This window comes from Pseudophryne corroboree, chromosome 12 (assembly GCF_028390025.1).
Source record: "Pseudophryne corroboree isolate aPseCor3 chromosome 12, aPseCor3.hap2, whole genome shotgun sequence".
NCBI classification, from domain to species: Eukaryota; Metazoa; Chordata; class Amphibia; order Anura; family Myobatrachidae; genus Pseudophryne; species Pseudophryne corroboree.
In genome coordinates, this window is record NC_086455.1 from 21,685,019 (window position 1) to 21,702,259 (window position 17,241).

Sequence of the window (17,241 nt, forward strand, 5' to 3'; positions counted from 1 at the left end):
CACCCATGATTTGTGTGTTATATAATACTTGTGATGATTATATATCTGAATACTCCTTATAGTGTCCCTATACATAATAGATGCACATTAATGATTTACTGTGCTAATGTGATGCTCATGTGATAATTTACAACTTTTAATGTGTATAGTGTTATTATAAGTGTTTATATTGTGTATTGTATGAGCTTTTTAAAAAAAAATTCTTATAAATATATATTTGTGCATACTTTTTTATTATTGTCTCCTCACACACCTATATCCATATGTGAATCTATTTATATACTAATGTGCCTCCTAATTAAATAATCCATGATAAAAAGCGCCAATCCAAAAACTCAATACCACACCAAACTGTGATTATAAACCATGCTCCATATTTATCCCTATCTTCTATTATTCTAAGTGTATTCTTATTTATTTATATATAATATTAATCTTTTATAATATGAATCTATAATGATTATCTTACCAATTCCTATCTAAAATATTCCTATTTTTGATCTCCTCTACTCATATCCCCCTCTTGTACCTCATCTAAATTCTATATCTTATAATTATCCTTCTTTGTCTTTACTTCCTTCGCTTCTTCTCTTTAACCTATTAATTTAGATTCTCTGGGTAAGTATATAATTCTATGATGAATATATTATTTTTTAGGTGTTCATCCTTTTTTCAAATTTTTGGTTTACCTTTGTTTCCAACATTGGAATCATCTATAAGCACTTTTTTTTAACTATTAGATATAATGTCTTTTACAGTTCTAATATAGAGTTCCAATTTATCACACATTAGATTCCATTTCCAAAGGTATGTTCCCCAGGGCTATGTGCAAGTACATGACATATTTTCACCATTCTATGGCTGTTTCATAATTCCCTATATGTGTATGTCTGTAGGGACACTTTATATATTTCATCTGTTCAATCCAAATAGGAGGAGAATTGAATATACTCGTTGAGACCTTCTGGGTCTACACTGTTCATCAGAAAGATCCACTTGGTTTCTCTCTTCAGTAGTTCTCTCATCAGGTCCCCTCCTCGAATTCCTAACTGTATTCTTTCCAATCCTCTTATTCTTAAACTCTCTGGGTTACCACCATGCTTCCTGAGGAAATGTCTAGCTACACTTGTGAGGTTCTTAAACCTCATCTGATCTTGTGCAGCATTTTTTATATTCCTGATATGTTCAACCAGTCTCATCCTTAGTTGTCTACTCGTAAGTACAACATATTTTTGTCCGCATCCACAGTTTAAACAATATATGACCCCTATGGTCTTACAGTTAATAAGATCTCTTATGGGGTGTATTTTGCCATATCTGTCTTCCACTTGTTTTGTTTGTTCTACATATTTACATGTATTACAATTACCGCATTGTAAACATCCTTTTATTCCTCCTTCCTTTCTTTTTTGGTTTTCGAAGTGGCTATGTACCAGTTTATCTCTAAGGTTAGGAGATTTTCTCCAACTGGCATTCACCCTGTCTCCTATTACCTTTGCCATTTCTTTATCATTGGTAAGGATGTTCCAATGTCTTTGAAGGATTTCTCGTATGTAATTCCATTCACTACAATAAGTGCCGATAAATCTTATCTTAGAGTCCATCTCCTTGTTCTTCACTTTTGGGATGATCAGGGAACTCCTGTTCTCATTTGCTGCTGCTCTAAATCCCTTCTTTATCAGATTTTTACTATATCCTCTTTGTTCCAATCTCTTCCTCAATTCTTGGGCTCTTATTTTAAATTTATCCTCTTTGGAGCAATTTCTGCTTGTCCGCAGAAATTCTCCTTTTGGAACAGCCTTTATTGTGGCTGGTAGAACTTTTTGCATGTAATATGCTGTTACTTGCTGTCTCTTTACTGAACATATCTGATGACAGTTTTCCATCCTCATCAATTTCTATACTGAGGTCCAGAAATATAATTCTCTTCTGGCTTATCTCGGTGGTTAACCTCAGGTTTAGGGTGTTCTTATTAAGTTTTTCTAGGAATTCCTTCAGTAATCCAACTTCTCCCTCCCAGATAATTAATATGTCATCTATATATCTCGCCCAGTTTAACACGTGGTCTGTGTATCGATCATTATCCAATGAGAAGACATATTTCTTTTCCCACCACCCGAGGTACAGATTGGCATACGTTGGCACACATGTACTGTCTGTAGGTAGAATCTCTCGTTGAAAACGAAATAATTTTTTGTGAGATTGAACCTTACCAAATTGACAATGAAATCATCAAATGCGTCCTTTCTTTCATAGTTAGAAAGTATTCAGCTGCTTGTATTCCTTTTTCATGGTCTATGCTCGTGTAAAGAGATTCAACTATCACACGTGCATAGCCATGTCTCATGGGTGACTACCAAATTTTCAAGTTTTTTAAGTATGTCCATCGTATCCCTAGTATAGGAAGGCAACTCCGTAACAAAGCTTCTCAAATGTTTGTCCACAAATACACTTGCATTTTTAGTTAGTCCCCCAATTCCTGAGACTATCGGTCTCCCTGGCGGTTTCGTCAGGTTTTTGTGGACTTTGGGGAGTGCATAAAATGTTGGTATTCTAGGATTAGTTACCTCCAGGAATTCTTTTTCTCTTTTATTGATAATTCCTATATGGAATTGTCCTTCCACTAGGTTTTGGTACTGTTTTAAAAAATTAGCTGTAGGGTTGAATATCAATCTTTGGTAGCACTCCTGGTTGTTTAGTTGTCTCATGACTTCTTCCAGGTACATTTCTTTCTTCCAAAGGACCACATTTCCCCCTTTGTCTGAGGGCTTGATTTAAATTTCATTCCAATTTTGAATCTCTTTTAAGGCTTCATTCTCATCTCTCGTAAGATTGTATTTACCGAGAGTATTTCTACCACAGTATAGTCTATCCAGATCCTTGGATACCAAATCCAGGTAGATTTTGGCTTCTGGAAAAAGTTGGAAATTCAGGAAGAATGTTGATCTTTTTTTCAATGTTATATCTCTTAGTGTTTTAGAGTTCTCGTCTTCTGTAGAGAGTTCTTCTAGCATTCTTAGGGCTTCATTGTCAGACTCATCCAACGTGGAATTGTTGCATCTTTCTTCCTTCCACATTTCTTTTGATAGGAAGAATTTTTTAAGGAGTATTTTCCTCACAAATAAATAAAGATGCTTTTCAATCCCAAATCGATTCATGGGTTGCGTTGGAGAAAATGTCAGGCCCTTAGAGGACATTTATATGGCATTCATTCAATTGTCTGTCTGAGAGGTTAATTACCTTCAATGCATCTTGTTCCTTTATTTCCTGTACATATTGTATTTCTTCCGGGGGTTTTGTCCCCAGTCCCCTCTCTCCCATTTTCTTTAATTTTTTGCTATTATGTCCCCTCCTTGTTCTCTTGTAGGGCCTCTTTGGTCCATTTGACCAACCCCTAAAAAATGATGGTGATGTTGCCTCCTTCCTAGATTCTTTCTATTCTCTGAGGAGTTATCAGAAGATTCCCCACCCGTTGTCTCCATTTCAGAAGTAGAATTCATCTCACTGAGTCTCCTGTCTCCCCCTAAGGTTCTCCTCTTATTCCATTTAAATACAGTATTATTAGAATAATCGTTCTTATCCCTAAATAATTTTTGTTGTTTCCTCTCTATAAGGTTTTTCTCAAAACTTTCTATTTCCATTTTGTGCTTCTGGTATGCTTTTTGGAATGCTTCAAGGTTCTCATGTTCTTTTAATTTAGCACTAATCTCAGTGATTTCCTCTGTGCATTGTTTCATTCTTGCTTCATCATGCTTAATGAGTATGTTTATTAGTTCATGTGAGCATCTTAACAATACTTCTTCCCATTCTTTTTTGAGGGATTCTTCTAGCTCAAATGCCGGGAAGACCTTGGGACGTAGTCCCCTTGGTGTCATTCTACTCTGCTGGTAACTTTTAAACATAGTTTTGTTCCAAAAAACCTTTGTTTGTTTTATGAGGACATTTTTAAAGGTCATTAAATGAGTAGTTCAATTAGTTTGTGATCCTCCCCCAGCACCAGTTTGTATATCACCAAATCTGTTTCCCTTTTCTGCTGTCCATTTTTCTTGTCTACTTAGAAGGTCCTGACTTAAATTAAATGATGCCATACTTATAGATTCAAAGAAGGTGTATATAATATTGTTTAAATTTCTTATTTTATTCTGTTTTCACAGTTATTATTTAGATACTGTGCTGGGATGATAGAATGCTGGTATAGCACCAGCTGTAAGTTTCATATAGAGCAAGAGATATTCCCACACCAGTAAGAACAATTTTAGCAAAAGATGTTCTCATTCCCTAATATTCACAATTTAATTGTATAGTTTCCATATATTTTCCTTATTCGGGAGTGCTACCCTCAGCTTGGAAGGACATAACATAAACACTCAGTAAAAGAAGCCATTTCCTGGGTGCACTGAGAACCTAACAATTACATAATAAATTCACAGATAAAACATATCCTTTATTATAATCATTTAAAATTTACAGCAATATGAAATATATAAAATCAAGAAGATAAGGTAAGTGAAAAAGTATTGAAAAAATGTGATATTAAAATAAATTTCTAATCGTCAGAGACTGCCACTGCTATGTTGAATATTTATCTTATAATAAAGGCATAATTGCCCCCACTGCTATTCAAAGCTAATATTTTGTGAGATTCTATTGACTTCTTGATGTCATCATTCAATATTAATCAGTAATTCCCACTATCTTATTGTTTATCACAGATGTTATATACCTCTTTATTTCAATAAAGCCTTGTTTACAAAGATGTACATCTAGTTTGTAACATTTCTTTTCACACGTATTGAACTCAGTGTGTGTATGTTTAAATTAATGCTTATTGTACTGATGCCATATCTAAAGCCACATTGTCCCCTTCTGAACCATGGCTTCTAAGACATCAATATAGAATAAGGTGCCGTGTGTACATCTATGATGATTCGTAGATAGGTGCGTAGATGATTCGTAGATTGATGCCCTGACGAAGCAGCCTCTGTGAAACGCGCGTTGGCATTTTTACAGAGACTGCCGCGTGCTATGAAATACCACTGCTAATGTAACATTGTTGTATATTGCTATTGTGCTGTGAAATAGCTGGTCCGGGCTGGGCACTTATGTGTGAGGACTGGGGCGGTGTCATCTCCAGCTACACGCAGCGGCTATCCCGGGGGCGGCTAAGGGTAGCACTCGTGCAAACAGGATCAGCCGGCAGCATACAGCGGGCTGTAGGAGCCACTGTATGAGACTCAGACCACACACATTAATACACTATAATAAGTGTGGATCTGAGTATCCACATCCACTTAGTAAATGGACGTGTAGATATTAAATCAATACCTAATTTATTAGGATTGGAGCCGCGTTAACTAGAGTGGATAGGAGGTGCTACTGTGTAGCTGTATATCACAAATCTATAATTTATGAACCCATACAAGAGGTTGGATTTATCATTGGTGCGGAGTCAATAATGATTACACAATACCGGCACAATGAATATATAGCAGCACACAATAGCTGATTCTGAGTAGGATAGAAAGGTATGGGCTATAGGATCAGCTGGTGATATTCAGCAGATATTTATTATATGAAGTGAAATTCACTCATCGATAGTGTAGATCCGGCTACCCACACCTATCTACGAATCATCATAGATGCACACCTGGCACCTTATTCTATATTGATGTCTTAGAAGCCATGGTTCAGAAGGGGACAATGTGGCTTTAGACATGGCATCAGTACAATAAGCATTAATTTAAACATACACACACTGAGTTCAATACGTGTGAAAAGAAATGTTACAAACTAGATGTACATCTTTGAAAACAAGGCTTTATTGAAATAAAGAGGTATATAACATTTGTGATAAACAATAAGATAGTGGGAATTACTGATTAATATTGAACGATGACATCAGGAAGTCAATAGAATCTCACAAAATATTAGCTTTGAATAGCAGTGGGGGCTATTATACCTTTATTATAAGATAAATATTCAACATAGCAGTGGCAGTCTCTGACGATTAGAAAATTATTTTAATATCACATGTTTTCAATATTTTATCAATTATCATATCTAATCGAGTATAAGTCAACCCGAATGTAAGCCAAGGCAGCTAATTTTACCACAAAAACCTGGAAAAACTTATTGACTTGAGTATAAGCCTAGGGTGGGAAATGCAGCTGTAGCCGTACACAGCCCTCATACTGCCAGATATGCCCCCTCAGTGCCAGATATGCCCTCATACTGCCAGATATGCCCCCATAGTGCCAGATATGCCCTCATAGTGCCAGATATGCCCCCCACAGTGCCAGGATATGCCCTACAGTGCCAGATATGCCCTCATACTGCCAGATATGCCCCCACAGTGCCAGATATGCCCTCATAGTGCCAGATATGCTCCCACAGTGCCAGATATGCCCTCATAGTGCCAGATATGCCCCCACAGTGCCAGATATGCCCTCATAGTGCCAGGTATGCCCCCTCAGTGCTACATATGCCCCCCAAGTGCCAAATATGCTGCCCCTGTGCCAGTTACTTACCCTCTGCCGCTCCCGCGCTGTCTTGTGAAGGAGGGACACGGATGGCACAGCACGTGCCTCTCCTGTGTCCCTCCTGCGTCTCCGGCGGCAGTGGCGTGTGTGTGTGTTAAATGAAATGCCGGTTCGTGAGCCAATCAGAGCTCACGAACAGGTACTTCATTTAATAGACCCACCGCTGCCACCGGAGATGCAGGAGGGACACAGGAGAGGCGCGCGCTGTGCCCTCCGTGTCCCTCCTTCCCACTGACTCGAGTATAAGCCGATGGGACTTTTTCAGCACAGAAAAAAGTGCTGAAAAAGTCAGCTTACACTCGAGTATATACGGTTGAATTAGTTTTTGCCAGTAACTTTTTTTGGAGTTTTTCAATAATAACTCACAAACTGAAAATATTGAAAAAAATATAACATTCTGTATCTCTTTAATGTATATCAATAAAATTCATAAAAATGGAATTAGCACCATAGCACACTCATATTAAAATTTGAGATTTGGTTCTTATAGAGCACCTGTACTTCAACACAGAACTTCTGTTAGAATTAGAAGTGAGTGGGTTTGGTTTCCTGGAACAGATACCACCCAAACTTAGGGGTTCCAAATCATAACGAGCTGGTGCTATGCTCTTTCCGCCAGGTTCGGATCTCAAATCGATGCAAAATATCATCTTCCAAATGACAGATCTTGCATGTTTTGTATTGCATGTAGAAGTGCCTCCCTCATGCATACTTGCCTACTCATGGGTGGGTTATGTGTGGGGTATGTGTTTGCCCGACCACACCGGTTCACATGATGACATTTTTATCCCCTACGGCAACTACTGAAGCTTGATACTTTATTTTATTTTATTTTTTGCTCCCCCCTTTCCCTCACCCACCCTGTCCCCCTCCCTTGTTTGTTTGACAGGTATATCTCAGGCATCTTCCCTATCTCCTTGTTTTATATTGGTCAATGGTTAAATTATTCTCCCTTAATGTGAAAGGGCTTAACTTTCCGCATAAGAGACGGCTGCCCCTCTCTACCTTCCATCAACACAGGGCCAACATTGTGACTTTATAGGAGACTAATTTCTCCTCCAAGGCTCCCCCTATTTTCAGAGACCACAGGTACCCCTTATGTTTCACCGCTAATGGCCTCTCCAAGCGTAATGGAGTAGCCATACTGTTCCATAAAGATACCCCTTTTGAGGACAAGAATGGTAGCTATCTTATCCTCACTAGTCTTGTAGATGATGTTTCAGTTACCCTACTCTTTTTGTACACACCTAATACCCGCCAAGTTCCATTGCTTTGAGACACATTTTGTTAGGAGACTTTAACTTAGTCATTGACCCTAAAATGGATAGATCCTCTTCTCGCTGTCCCTCTTAACTTACGTGATGACCCTTCCACTCCCCAGCCCTCACCAGCAACTATCTCAATGTTTTTAGATAGTGTCCACTGTCCTTCCCTAGAAAATGACAGCCTGGTGTCCCTGAATGCCCCCTGGTCTTTGTAGGAGATACAGAGAGTAATTCAACAGCTACCAAAAGAGAAAGCTCCGGGACCCAACGGTTTTGCCAATTCCTTTTATTCTACTTTCAGTGAGACCCTCTCCCCAATTCTTTTACAGCTTTATTCAGAGGCTTCTAAAACTGGTGCATTTCCAGCAGAAATGGCAGAAGCTCAGATTATTACTATCCCAAAGCCTGGTAAAGACCCCTCTGCAAAAATTACCGACAAATAGCTCTCCTTAACACTGATATAAAAATTTATGCTAAATTGATAGCCAGCCATCTGAATCCTTTGCTTCCCCAGTTGATCCACCCTGACAAAGTGGGTTTTGCTCTTTGACGCAAAGCTCCTGCTAACACCCGTTGGGTTCTCGACTTAGTTGAATGGGTGTCTTACACCAAATCACCATTTCTCCTCCTCTCCCTTGATGCTGAAATAGCGTTTGATAGACTCCATTGGGGGTACATGTACCAGGTCTTATCCAAGTTTGGACTTCAATGTTATATCTTACGCACCATTTCTGCCCTTTATGTTGGCTAGTCAGCCCGTGTTTTTAGTAATGGTTTTCTTTCATACCCTTTCCCCATTTCAAATGGAACTAGGCAGGGGTGTCCCCTTTCACCACCGATCTTTGTGTTGGCCATCGAGCCTCTTGCCCAGAAGATCTCACAATTCCCCGGGCTTTCTATGTATGACGCTTGCCACAGACTATACCTTTTTGCTGATGATGTTTTGTTGTTTGTAACTAACCCAGAGATCTCGTTGCCTTCCCTCCGTACTATTCTCAATTTATATAGCGCTGCCTCCAACTATAAATTGAATGCTACCAAAACGGAAGCTCTTCGCATTAATATTCCCCCTGTGAGTCTGCAGTTTTTGAAGACTCGTTTCCACTTCATTTGGAAAGATTCCTCCCTGTCTTATTCACATTCCTACTAACATTTCTTATGTTCATAAAGTTAACTATGTTCCATTGTTGACACAGCTGCCATCTCTGGGCGCAGCTTGGATGAATCACAAGGTCTCCTGGTTGGGCCGGCTAGCAGTATTCACAATGACATTATTAACAAAATTAATGTACATCTTCCGTGCACTTCCTTATTCAATTCCCTGTCTCCTGGTTGGGCCGGCTAGCGGCATTCATAATGATGTTATTAACAAAATTAATGTACCTCTTCTGTGCACTTATTTATTCAATTCCCTGTAACTTACTGCAACAAATGCGGTGTTTAATGCTCTCTTATATTTGGAATTGCAAGCCCTCTAGAATGGCGTGCTCTCGTTTGACTCGCACCAAACCGCATGGGGGTCTTACCATGAGGCCACCCTATTATCTCAACTATCTGACTGGATTCTCCCACCTGGCTTCCAAGCCTTGGGTAGACCTGGAACGTGCTCTCCTTAGAAGTTTTCCTCTCCCTGACCTCTGGTTGCCCCGACGGTTTCAACCTCAACCCCCGCTGTTCGTTATGGCTGTCTGTGATGCCCTTAAAGTGTGGGAGCTTCAACATCAGTCTCATTTTGAATTTTCTTTCCCTACTAGAAATGTTTCTCTCCAAGCACTGAATAAATCCCTGCCCCACCTTCATCTCTCATATTGGTTGCGCTTGGGTGTTGAATCTCTGGGATATTTGCTCTCCCCATGTACTGTACCATTCATTCATTCCCTGCCCTTTGCACCAAATTTAATTTGGGACCCTCAGCGTGGTATTATTATTTACAGCCTAAACATTGGATTGATAGCCTATCTACTGATACTGCACTTTTGGGCCTACCCTGGATCGAGTACTGAGTAGATTGACCAGACCTTCCTCCCGGGGAGCCATATCATACTGGTACCATTTATTATTTCCCCCCTGATTTAACTGAGAAGTCCTCAGTCCACATTACCTGGGAAAGGGATCTCCATTGGTCATTTACCATAAAACAATGACAGATTATTCATCTCTCCTCCTTTTCTCTTTCCAAATGTACTAACCACACTGAGATGCATGTTAAACTCTGGAATAGGCTATATCTGACTCCCTCCAAATGACACAAAATGTAGCCTGCACCCTTCAAATTTTGCTGGCATCTTTGCCATTTTAAAGGTACCCTTTATCATATTTTCTGGTATTGCCCAGTTATACATCCCTTCTGGATGGATGTGTTTTCCCTCACTTATGATGTTTTAGACATCCGCTTAACTCCAGACCCTTCTTTAGCTCTCCTACATTGGTACCCCCTCACTGTCCCTAAATGTTCCCACTACAGTATGTTTTAGGTCATACTGTATATTATTATCAGCTAGAGCCACCATTGTGCAGCACTGGAATTCCTCCACCCCTCCCCCATTTCAGAAAGTTACATTTAAAACTCAGTTCCATTTTGAAATGGAGACTAGAGATGTTTCATACTCTACTGCCCCCTCTTATCCCCTCATGAAATAGCTTCTATGGAACATGTATATCACAGATGGTAAGGGCTCAACCCCCTCTTTTCCCTCTGACGGAACTCCCTCTCGATGACTCGGATGACTAAATATGTTCATTCTCTGATTTTTCTTTTGTTGTATGATTAATGTCTGTGGATGACCTGTTCCCCTCATCCCCCTGTATTTACCTTCCTCATTGTCATTCCCTCTCTGTTTTCTCTATCGTCCTAGTGGATGCTGGGGTTCCTGAAAGGACCATGGGGAATAGCGGCTCCGCAGGAGACAGGGCACAAAAAGTAAAGCTTTAGGATCAGGTGGTGTGCACTGGCTCCTCCCCCTATGACCCTCCTCCAAGCCAGTTAGATTTTTGTGCCCGGCCGAGAAGGGTGCAATCTAGGTGGCTCTCCTAAAGAGCTGCTTAGGAAAGTTTAGCTTAGGTTTTTTATTTTACAGTGAGTCCTGCTGGCAACAGGATCACTGCAACGAGGGACTTAGGGGAGAAGAAGTGAACTCACCTGCGTGCAGGATGGATTGGCTTCTTGGCTACTGGACATCAGCTCCAGAGGGACGATCACAGGTACAGCCTGGATGGTCACCGGAGCCTTGCCGCCGGCCCCCTTGCAGATGCTGAAGTAAGAAGAGGTCCAGAATCGGCGGCAGAAGACTCCTCAGTCTTCTAAAGGTAGCGCACAGCACTGCAGCTGTGCGCCATTTTCCTCTCAGCACACTTCACACGGCAGTCACTGAGGGTGCAGGGCGCTGGGAGGGGGGCGCCCTGGGAGGCAAATGAATACCTATTTTGGCTAAAAATACCTCACATATAGCCTCCGGAGGCTATATGGAGATATTTAACCCCTGGCAGAATCCGTTAAGAGCGGGAGACGAGGCCGCCGAAAAAGGGGCGGGGCCTATCTCCTCAGCACACAGCGCCATTTTCCCTCACAGAAAGGCTGGAGGGAAGGCTCCCAGGCTCTCCCCTGCACTGCACTACAGAAACAGGGTTAAAACAGAGAGGGGGGGCACTAATTTGGCGATATGCTTATATATATATTAAGATGCTATAAGGGAAAACACTTATATAAGGTTGTCCCTATATAATTATAGCGTTTTTGGTGTGTGCTGGCAAACTCTCCCTCTGTCTCTCCAAAGGGCTAGTGGGTCCTGTCCTCTATCAGAGCATTCCCTGTGTGTGTGCTGTGTGTCGGTACGTGTGTGTCGACAGGTAGGAGGACGATGTTGGTGAGGAGGCGGAGCAATTGCCTGTAATGGTGATGTCACTCTCTAGGGAGTCGACACCGGAATGGACGCCCGTTTACTTTAGTCGGTCGACACAGACACAGACAGGGACACTGAATCCAGTGTCGACGGTGAATAAACAAACGTATTCCTTATTAGGGCCACACGTTAAAGGCAATGAAGGAGGTGTTACGTATTTCTGATACTACAAGTACCACAAAAGAGGGTATTATGTGGGATGTGAAAAAACTACCATAGTTTTTCCTGAATCAGATAAATTAAATAAAGTGTGTGATGATGCGTGGGTTCCCCCCGATAGAAAATTATGGGCGGTATACCCTTTCCCGCCAGAAGTTAGGGCGCGTTGGGAAACACCCTTTAAGGTGGATAAGGCGCTCACACGCTTATCAAAACAAGTGGCGGTACCGTCTATAGATAGGGCCGTCCTCAAGGACCAGCTGACAAGGCTGGAAAATATAATAAAAAGTATATACACACATACTGGTGTTATACTGCGGCCAGCGATCGCCTCAGCCTGGATGTGCAGAGCTAGGGTGGCTTGGTCGGATTCCCTGACTAAAAATATTGATACCCTTGACAGGGACAGTATTTTATTGACTATAGAGCATTTCTATATATGCGAGATGCACAGAGGGATATTTGCACTCTGGCATCATGAATAAACGCGATGTCCATAACTGCCAGAAGATGTTATGGACACGACAGTGGTCAGGTGATGCAGATTCCAAACGGCACAGTATGGCCGTATACAGGAAGAGGACTTGTTTGGGGTCGGTCCATCGGACCTGGTGGTCACGGCAACTGCTGGAAAATCCACCGTTTTTTACCCTAAGTCACATCTCTGCAGAAAAAGACACCGTCTTTTCAGCCTCAGTCCTCTCGTCCCTATAAGAACATATCTGCCCAGGGATAGAGGAAAGGGAAGAAGACTGCAGCAGGCAGCCCATTCCCAGGAACAGAAGCGTTCCACCGCGTCTGACAAGTTCTCAGCATGGCGCTGAGACCGTACAGGACCCCTGGATCCTACAAGTAGTATCCCGGGGGTACAGATGGGAATGTCGAGACGTTTCCCCTTCGCAGGCTCCTGAAGTCTGCTTTACCAAGTCTCCCTCCGACAAGGAGGTAGTATGGGAAAAAATTCACAAGCTGTATTCCCAGCAGGTGATAATTAAATTACCCCTCCTACTACAGAAAAGGGGTATTATTCCACACTATATTGTGGTACTGAAGCCAGAAGGCTAGGTGAGACTTATTCTAAAAATTTTTTTTTGAACACTTACAAAGGTTCAAATTAAGATGAAGTCACTCAGAGCAGTGATAACGAACCAGGAATAAGGGGACTATATAGTGTCCCGGGACATCAGGGATGCTTACCTCTATGTCCCAAATTTGCCCTTCTCACTAAGGGTACCTCAGGTTCGTGGTGCAGAACTGTCACTATCAGTTTCAGACGCTGCCGTTTGGATTGTCCACGGCACCCTGGGGTCTTTACCAAGGTAATGGCCGAATTGATGATTCTTCTTCGAAGAAAAGGCGTCTTAATTATCCCTTACTTGGACGATCTCCTGATAGGGGCATAGTCCAGGGAACAGTTGGAGGTCGGAGTAGCACTATCTCGGATACTGCTACAATCAGCACGGGTGGATTCTAAATATTCCAAAATCGCAGCTGATCCCGACGACACGTCTGCTGTGCCTAGGGATGATTCTGGACACAGTCCAGAAAAAGGTGTTTCTCCCGGAAGAGAAAGCCAGGGAGTTATCCGAGCAAGTCAGGAACCTCCTAAAAACAGTGCATCATTGCACAAGGGTCCTGGTAAAAATGGTGGCTTCCTACGAAGCAATTCCATTCGGCAGATTTCACGTAAGAACTTTTCAGTGGGATCTGCTGGACAAATGGTCCGGATCGCATCTTCAGATGCATCAGCGGATAACCCAATATCCAAGGACAAGGGTGTCTCTCCTGTGGTGGTTATAGAGTGCTCATCTTCTAGAGGGCAGCAGATTCGGCATTCAGGATTGGATGCTGGTAACCACGGAGCCCAGCCTGAGAGGCTGGGGAGCAGTCACACAAGGAAAAAATTTCCAGGGAGTGTGATCAAGTATGGAGACTTTTCTCCACATAAATATACTGGAGCTAAGGGTAAATTTATAATGCTCTAAGCTTAGCAAGACCTCTGCTTCAAGGTCAGCCGGTATTGATCCAGTGGGAAAAACATCACGGCAGTCGCCCACGTAAACAGACAGGGCGACACAAGAAGCAGGAGGGCAATGGCAGAAACTGCAAGGACTTTTCGCTGGGCGGAAAATCATGTGATAACAGTGGACGTTCTGGTAACACCGTGGGTGTACCAGTCGGTGTATGTGTTCCCTCCTCTGCTTCTCATACCTAAGGTGCTGAGAATTATAAGACGTAGAGGAGTAAGAACTATACTCATGGCTCCGGATTGGCCAAGAAAGACTTGGTACCCGGAACTTCAAGAGATGCTTACAGAGGTCTTATGGCCTCTGCCGCTAAGAAGGGACTTGCTTCAGCAAGTACCATGTCTGTTCCAAGACTTACCGCAGCTGCGTTTGTCGGCATGGCGATGGAAAGCCGGATCCTAAAGGAAAAAAGGCATTCCGGAAGAGGTCATTCCTACCCTGGTCAAAGCCAGAAAGGAGGTGACCGCACAACATTATCACCACGTGTGGCGAAAATATGTTGCGTGGTGTGAGGCCAGGAAGGCCCCACAAAGAAATTTCAACTCGGTCGTTTCCTGCATTTCCTGCAAACAGGAGTGTCTATGGGCCTCAAATTGGGGTCCATTAAGGTTCAAATTCGGCCCTGTAAATTTTCTTCCAGAAAGAATTGGTTTCAGTTCCTGAAGTCCAGAAGTTTGTCAAGGGAGTATTGCATATACAAACCCCTTTTTTGTGCCTCCAGTGGCACTGTGGGATCTCAACGTAGTTCTGGGATTCCTCAAATCACATTGGTTTAAAACCAGTCAAATATGTGGATTTGAAGCATCTCACATAAAAAGTGACCATGCTCTTGGCCCTGGCCTGGACCAGGCGAGTGTCAAATTGGTGGTTTTTTCTCAAAAAAGCCCATATCTGTTTGTCCATTCGGACAGGGCAGAGCTGCGGACTCGTCCCCAGTTCTCTCCCTAAGGTGGTGTCAGTGTTTCACCTGAACCAGCTTATTGTGGTGCCTTGCACCTACTAGGGACTTGGAGGACTCCAAGTTGCTAGGAGTTGTCAGGGCCCTGAAAATATGTTCCAGGACAGCTGGAGTCAGAAAATCTGACTCGCTGTTTATACTGTATGCACCCGACAAGTTGGGTGCGCCTGCTTCTAAGCAGGCGATTGCTCGTTGGATTTGTAACACAATTCAACTTGCACATTCTGAGGCAGGCCTGCCACAGTCTAAATCGGTTAAGGCCCATTCCACAAGGAAGGTGGGCTCATCTTGGGCGGCTGCCCGAGAGGTCTCGGCATTACAACTCTGCCGAGCAGCTACGTGGTCAGGGGAGAACACGTTTGTAAAATTCTACAAATTTGATATCCTGGCAAAAGAGGACCTGGAGTTCTCTCATTCGGTGCTGCAGAGTCATCCGCACTCTCCCGCCCGTTTGGGAGCTTTGGTATAATCCCCATGGTCCTTTCAGGAACCCCAGCATCCACTAGGACGATAGAGAAAATAAGAATTTACTTACCGATAATTCTATTTCTCGGAGTCCGTAGTGGATGCTGGGCGCCCATCCCAAGTGCGGATTATCTGCAATACTTGTACATAGTTACAAAAATCGGGTTATTATTGTTGTGAGCCATCTTTTTAGAGGCTCCGCTGTTATCATACTGTTAACTGGGTTTAGATCACAAGTTGTACGGTGTGATTGGTGTGGCTGGTATGAGTCTTACCCGGGATTCAAAATTCCTCCCTTATTGTGTACGCTCGTCCGGGCACAGTACCTAACTGGCTTGGAGGAGGGTCATAGGGGGAGGAGCCAGTGCACACCACCTGATCCTAAAGCTTTACTTTTTGTGCCCTGTCTCCTGCGGAGCCGCTATTCCCCATGGTCCTTTCAGGAACCCCAGCATCCACTACGGACTCCGAGAAATAGAATTATCGGTAAGTAAATTCTTATTTTTCTCTCTTTTCTGTACCCTATAATTATCTAGCAAATGCTCAATAAAAATGTATCGTAGAAAAAAAAAGAAACCAGTTTCAGAGATTTTGTTTCCTACTCAGATTATTCATTATTGTCTCTATCACATCCTTATTCCTCACACTGTATATGAAGGGGTTCAACATTGGAGTCACTGTTGTATAGAGAATAGACACAATCTTGTCTGATTTATGAGAGTAACTGGATTTGAGCCGTAGATATATGACTGAAGCTGTCCCATAGAAGAGGGTGACAACAATGAGGTGGGAGGCACAGGTGGAGAAAGCTTTATACCTCCCTTGGGTGTAATGGATCTTCAAGATTGAGGAGATAATATGGACATATGAAATGAGTGTCAACAAGAAAGAACTCACAGTTATAATTACTACTGAGATATACACTCCTATCTCATTGAGCCGAGTATCTCTGCAGGACAATCTCAGGAGTGTAGGTACCTCACAGAAGAAGTGGTTGATGTGGTGGGACCTGCAGAATGGCAGTTGGAATGTGAGAGCCACCTGAATGCCGGAATTGATGAAGCACCCGCTCCAACATCCGACAGCTACACAAAAGCACAATTTCTTGTTCATGATGGTGATGTAGTACAATGGCTTACAGATGGCAGCAAACCTATCATAGGCCATGACCGCCAGCATTATAGATTCTGCTGCCCCTAATCCTACAGAGATGAACGTCTGGGTTGCACATCCTAATCGGGAAATACTTCTGTCTCTGGCTAATGTATTTATTAGGATTACGGGTACTATGGAAGAGGAGAAACATATATCAATAACAGAGAGGTTACTCAGGAAGAAGTACATGGGACTGTGTAGTTTTGGGTTGATCCTCATTACAATGATTAGTAGAAGATTTCCTGATAGTGTGGCAATATACATCAACAAGAACACCAGGAAACAGATAACCTGGAGGTAAGGGACATCAGATAATCCAAGTAGAATGAAGCTGTCTGGAGAAGTTTGGTTTAAATCGTCCATAACATCCAGCTGATACCTGGTAGGAATGAATTGTAAAAACATTCAGTAAAAATACATCTACGTCCTTTCCAAAAGATATTTATATTTTCTATACCCAAAATCATTTAGGAAAACAAAAACATACCAAAATATGTAAATCTCAATAAGGAACTCGCAGGTATCAGTTTATTATATTCAAAAATCAGTCACTAGCTGTGACTAAGTAAAGACTAATTTAGAAGGTATCATTAATACTGACATACTGTACATTAATTGAGTAGGAAGTTGTGAGACAAAAGGTCATATTTGGCAAATATTTGCATGAAAACACCTGTATGCAAAGGATGTACTGTATATACAGTATGGCGGAACACAGCACATATCTAACATATCTGCTGCAATCCCTGTTTGCATTTGCTAAAGGTTTCTATG

General features: G+C 42.1%; 1 protein-coding gene across 1 annotated transcript; it reads right to left on the reverse strand.

The window, feature by feature from the left end:
• Positions 1–15,894: 15,894 nt before the first annotated feature.
• Positions 15,895–16,830, reverse strand: LOC134980812 (olfactory receptor 5V1-like). Its single transcript, XM_063947786.1, has one exon. The coding sequence runs from the start codon at positions 16,828–16,830 to the stop codon at positions 15,895–15,897; it is 936 nt and encodes a 311-aa protein (XP_063803856.1).
• Positions 16,831–17,241: the final 411 nt, after the last annotated feature.

Excerpts from the sequence above, each read along its gene's own strand:
- LOC134980812 (XM_063947786.1), bottom strand. The coding sequence starts at position 16,830 with ATGGACGATTTAAACCAAACTTCTCCAGACAGCTTCATTCTACTTGGA.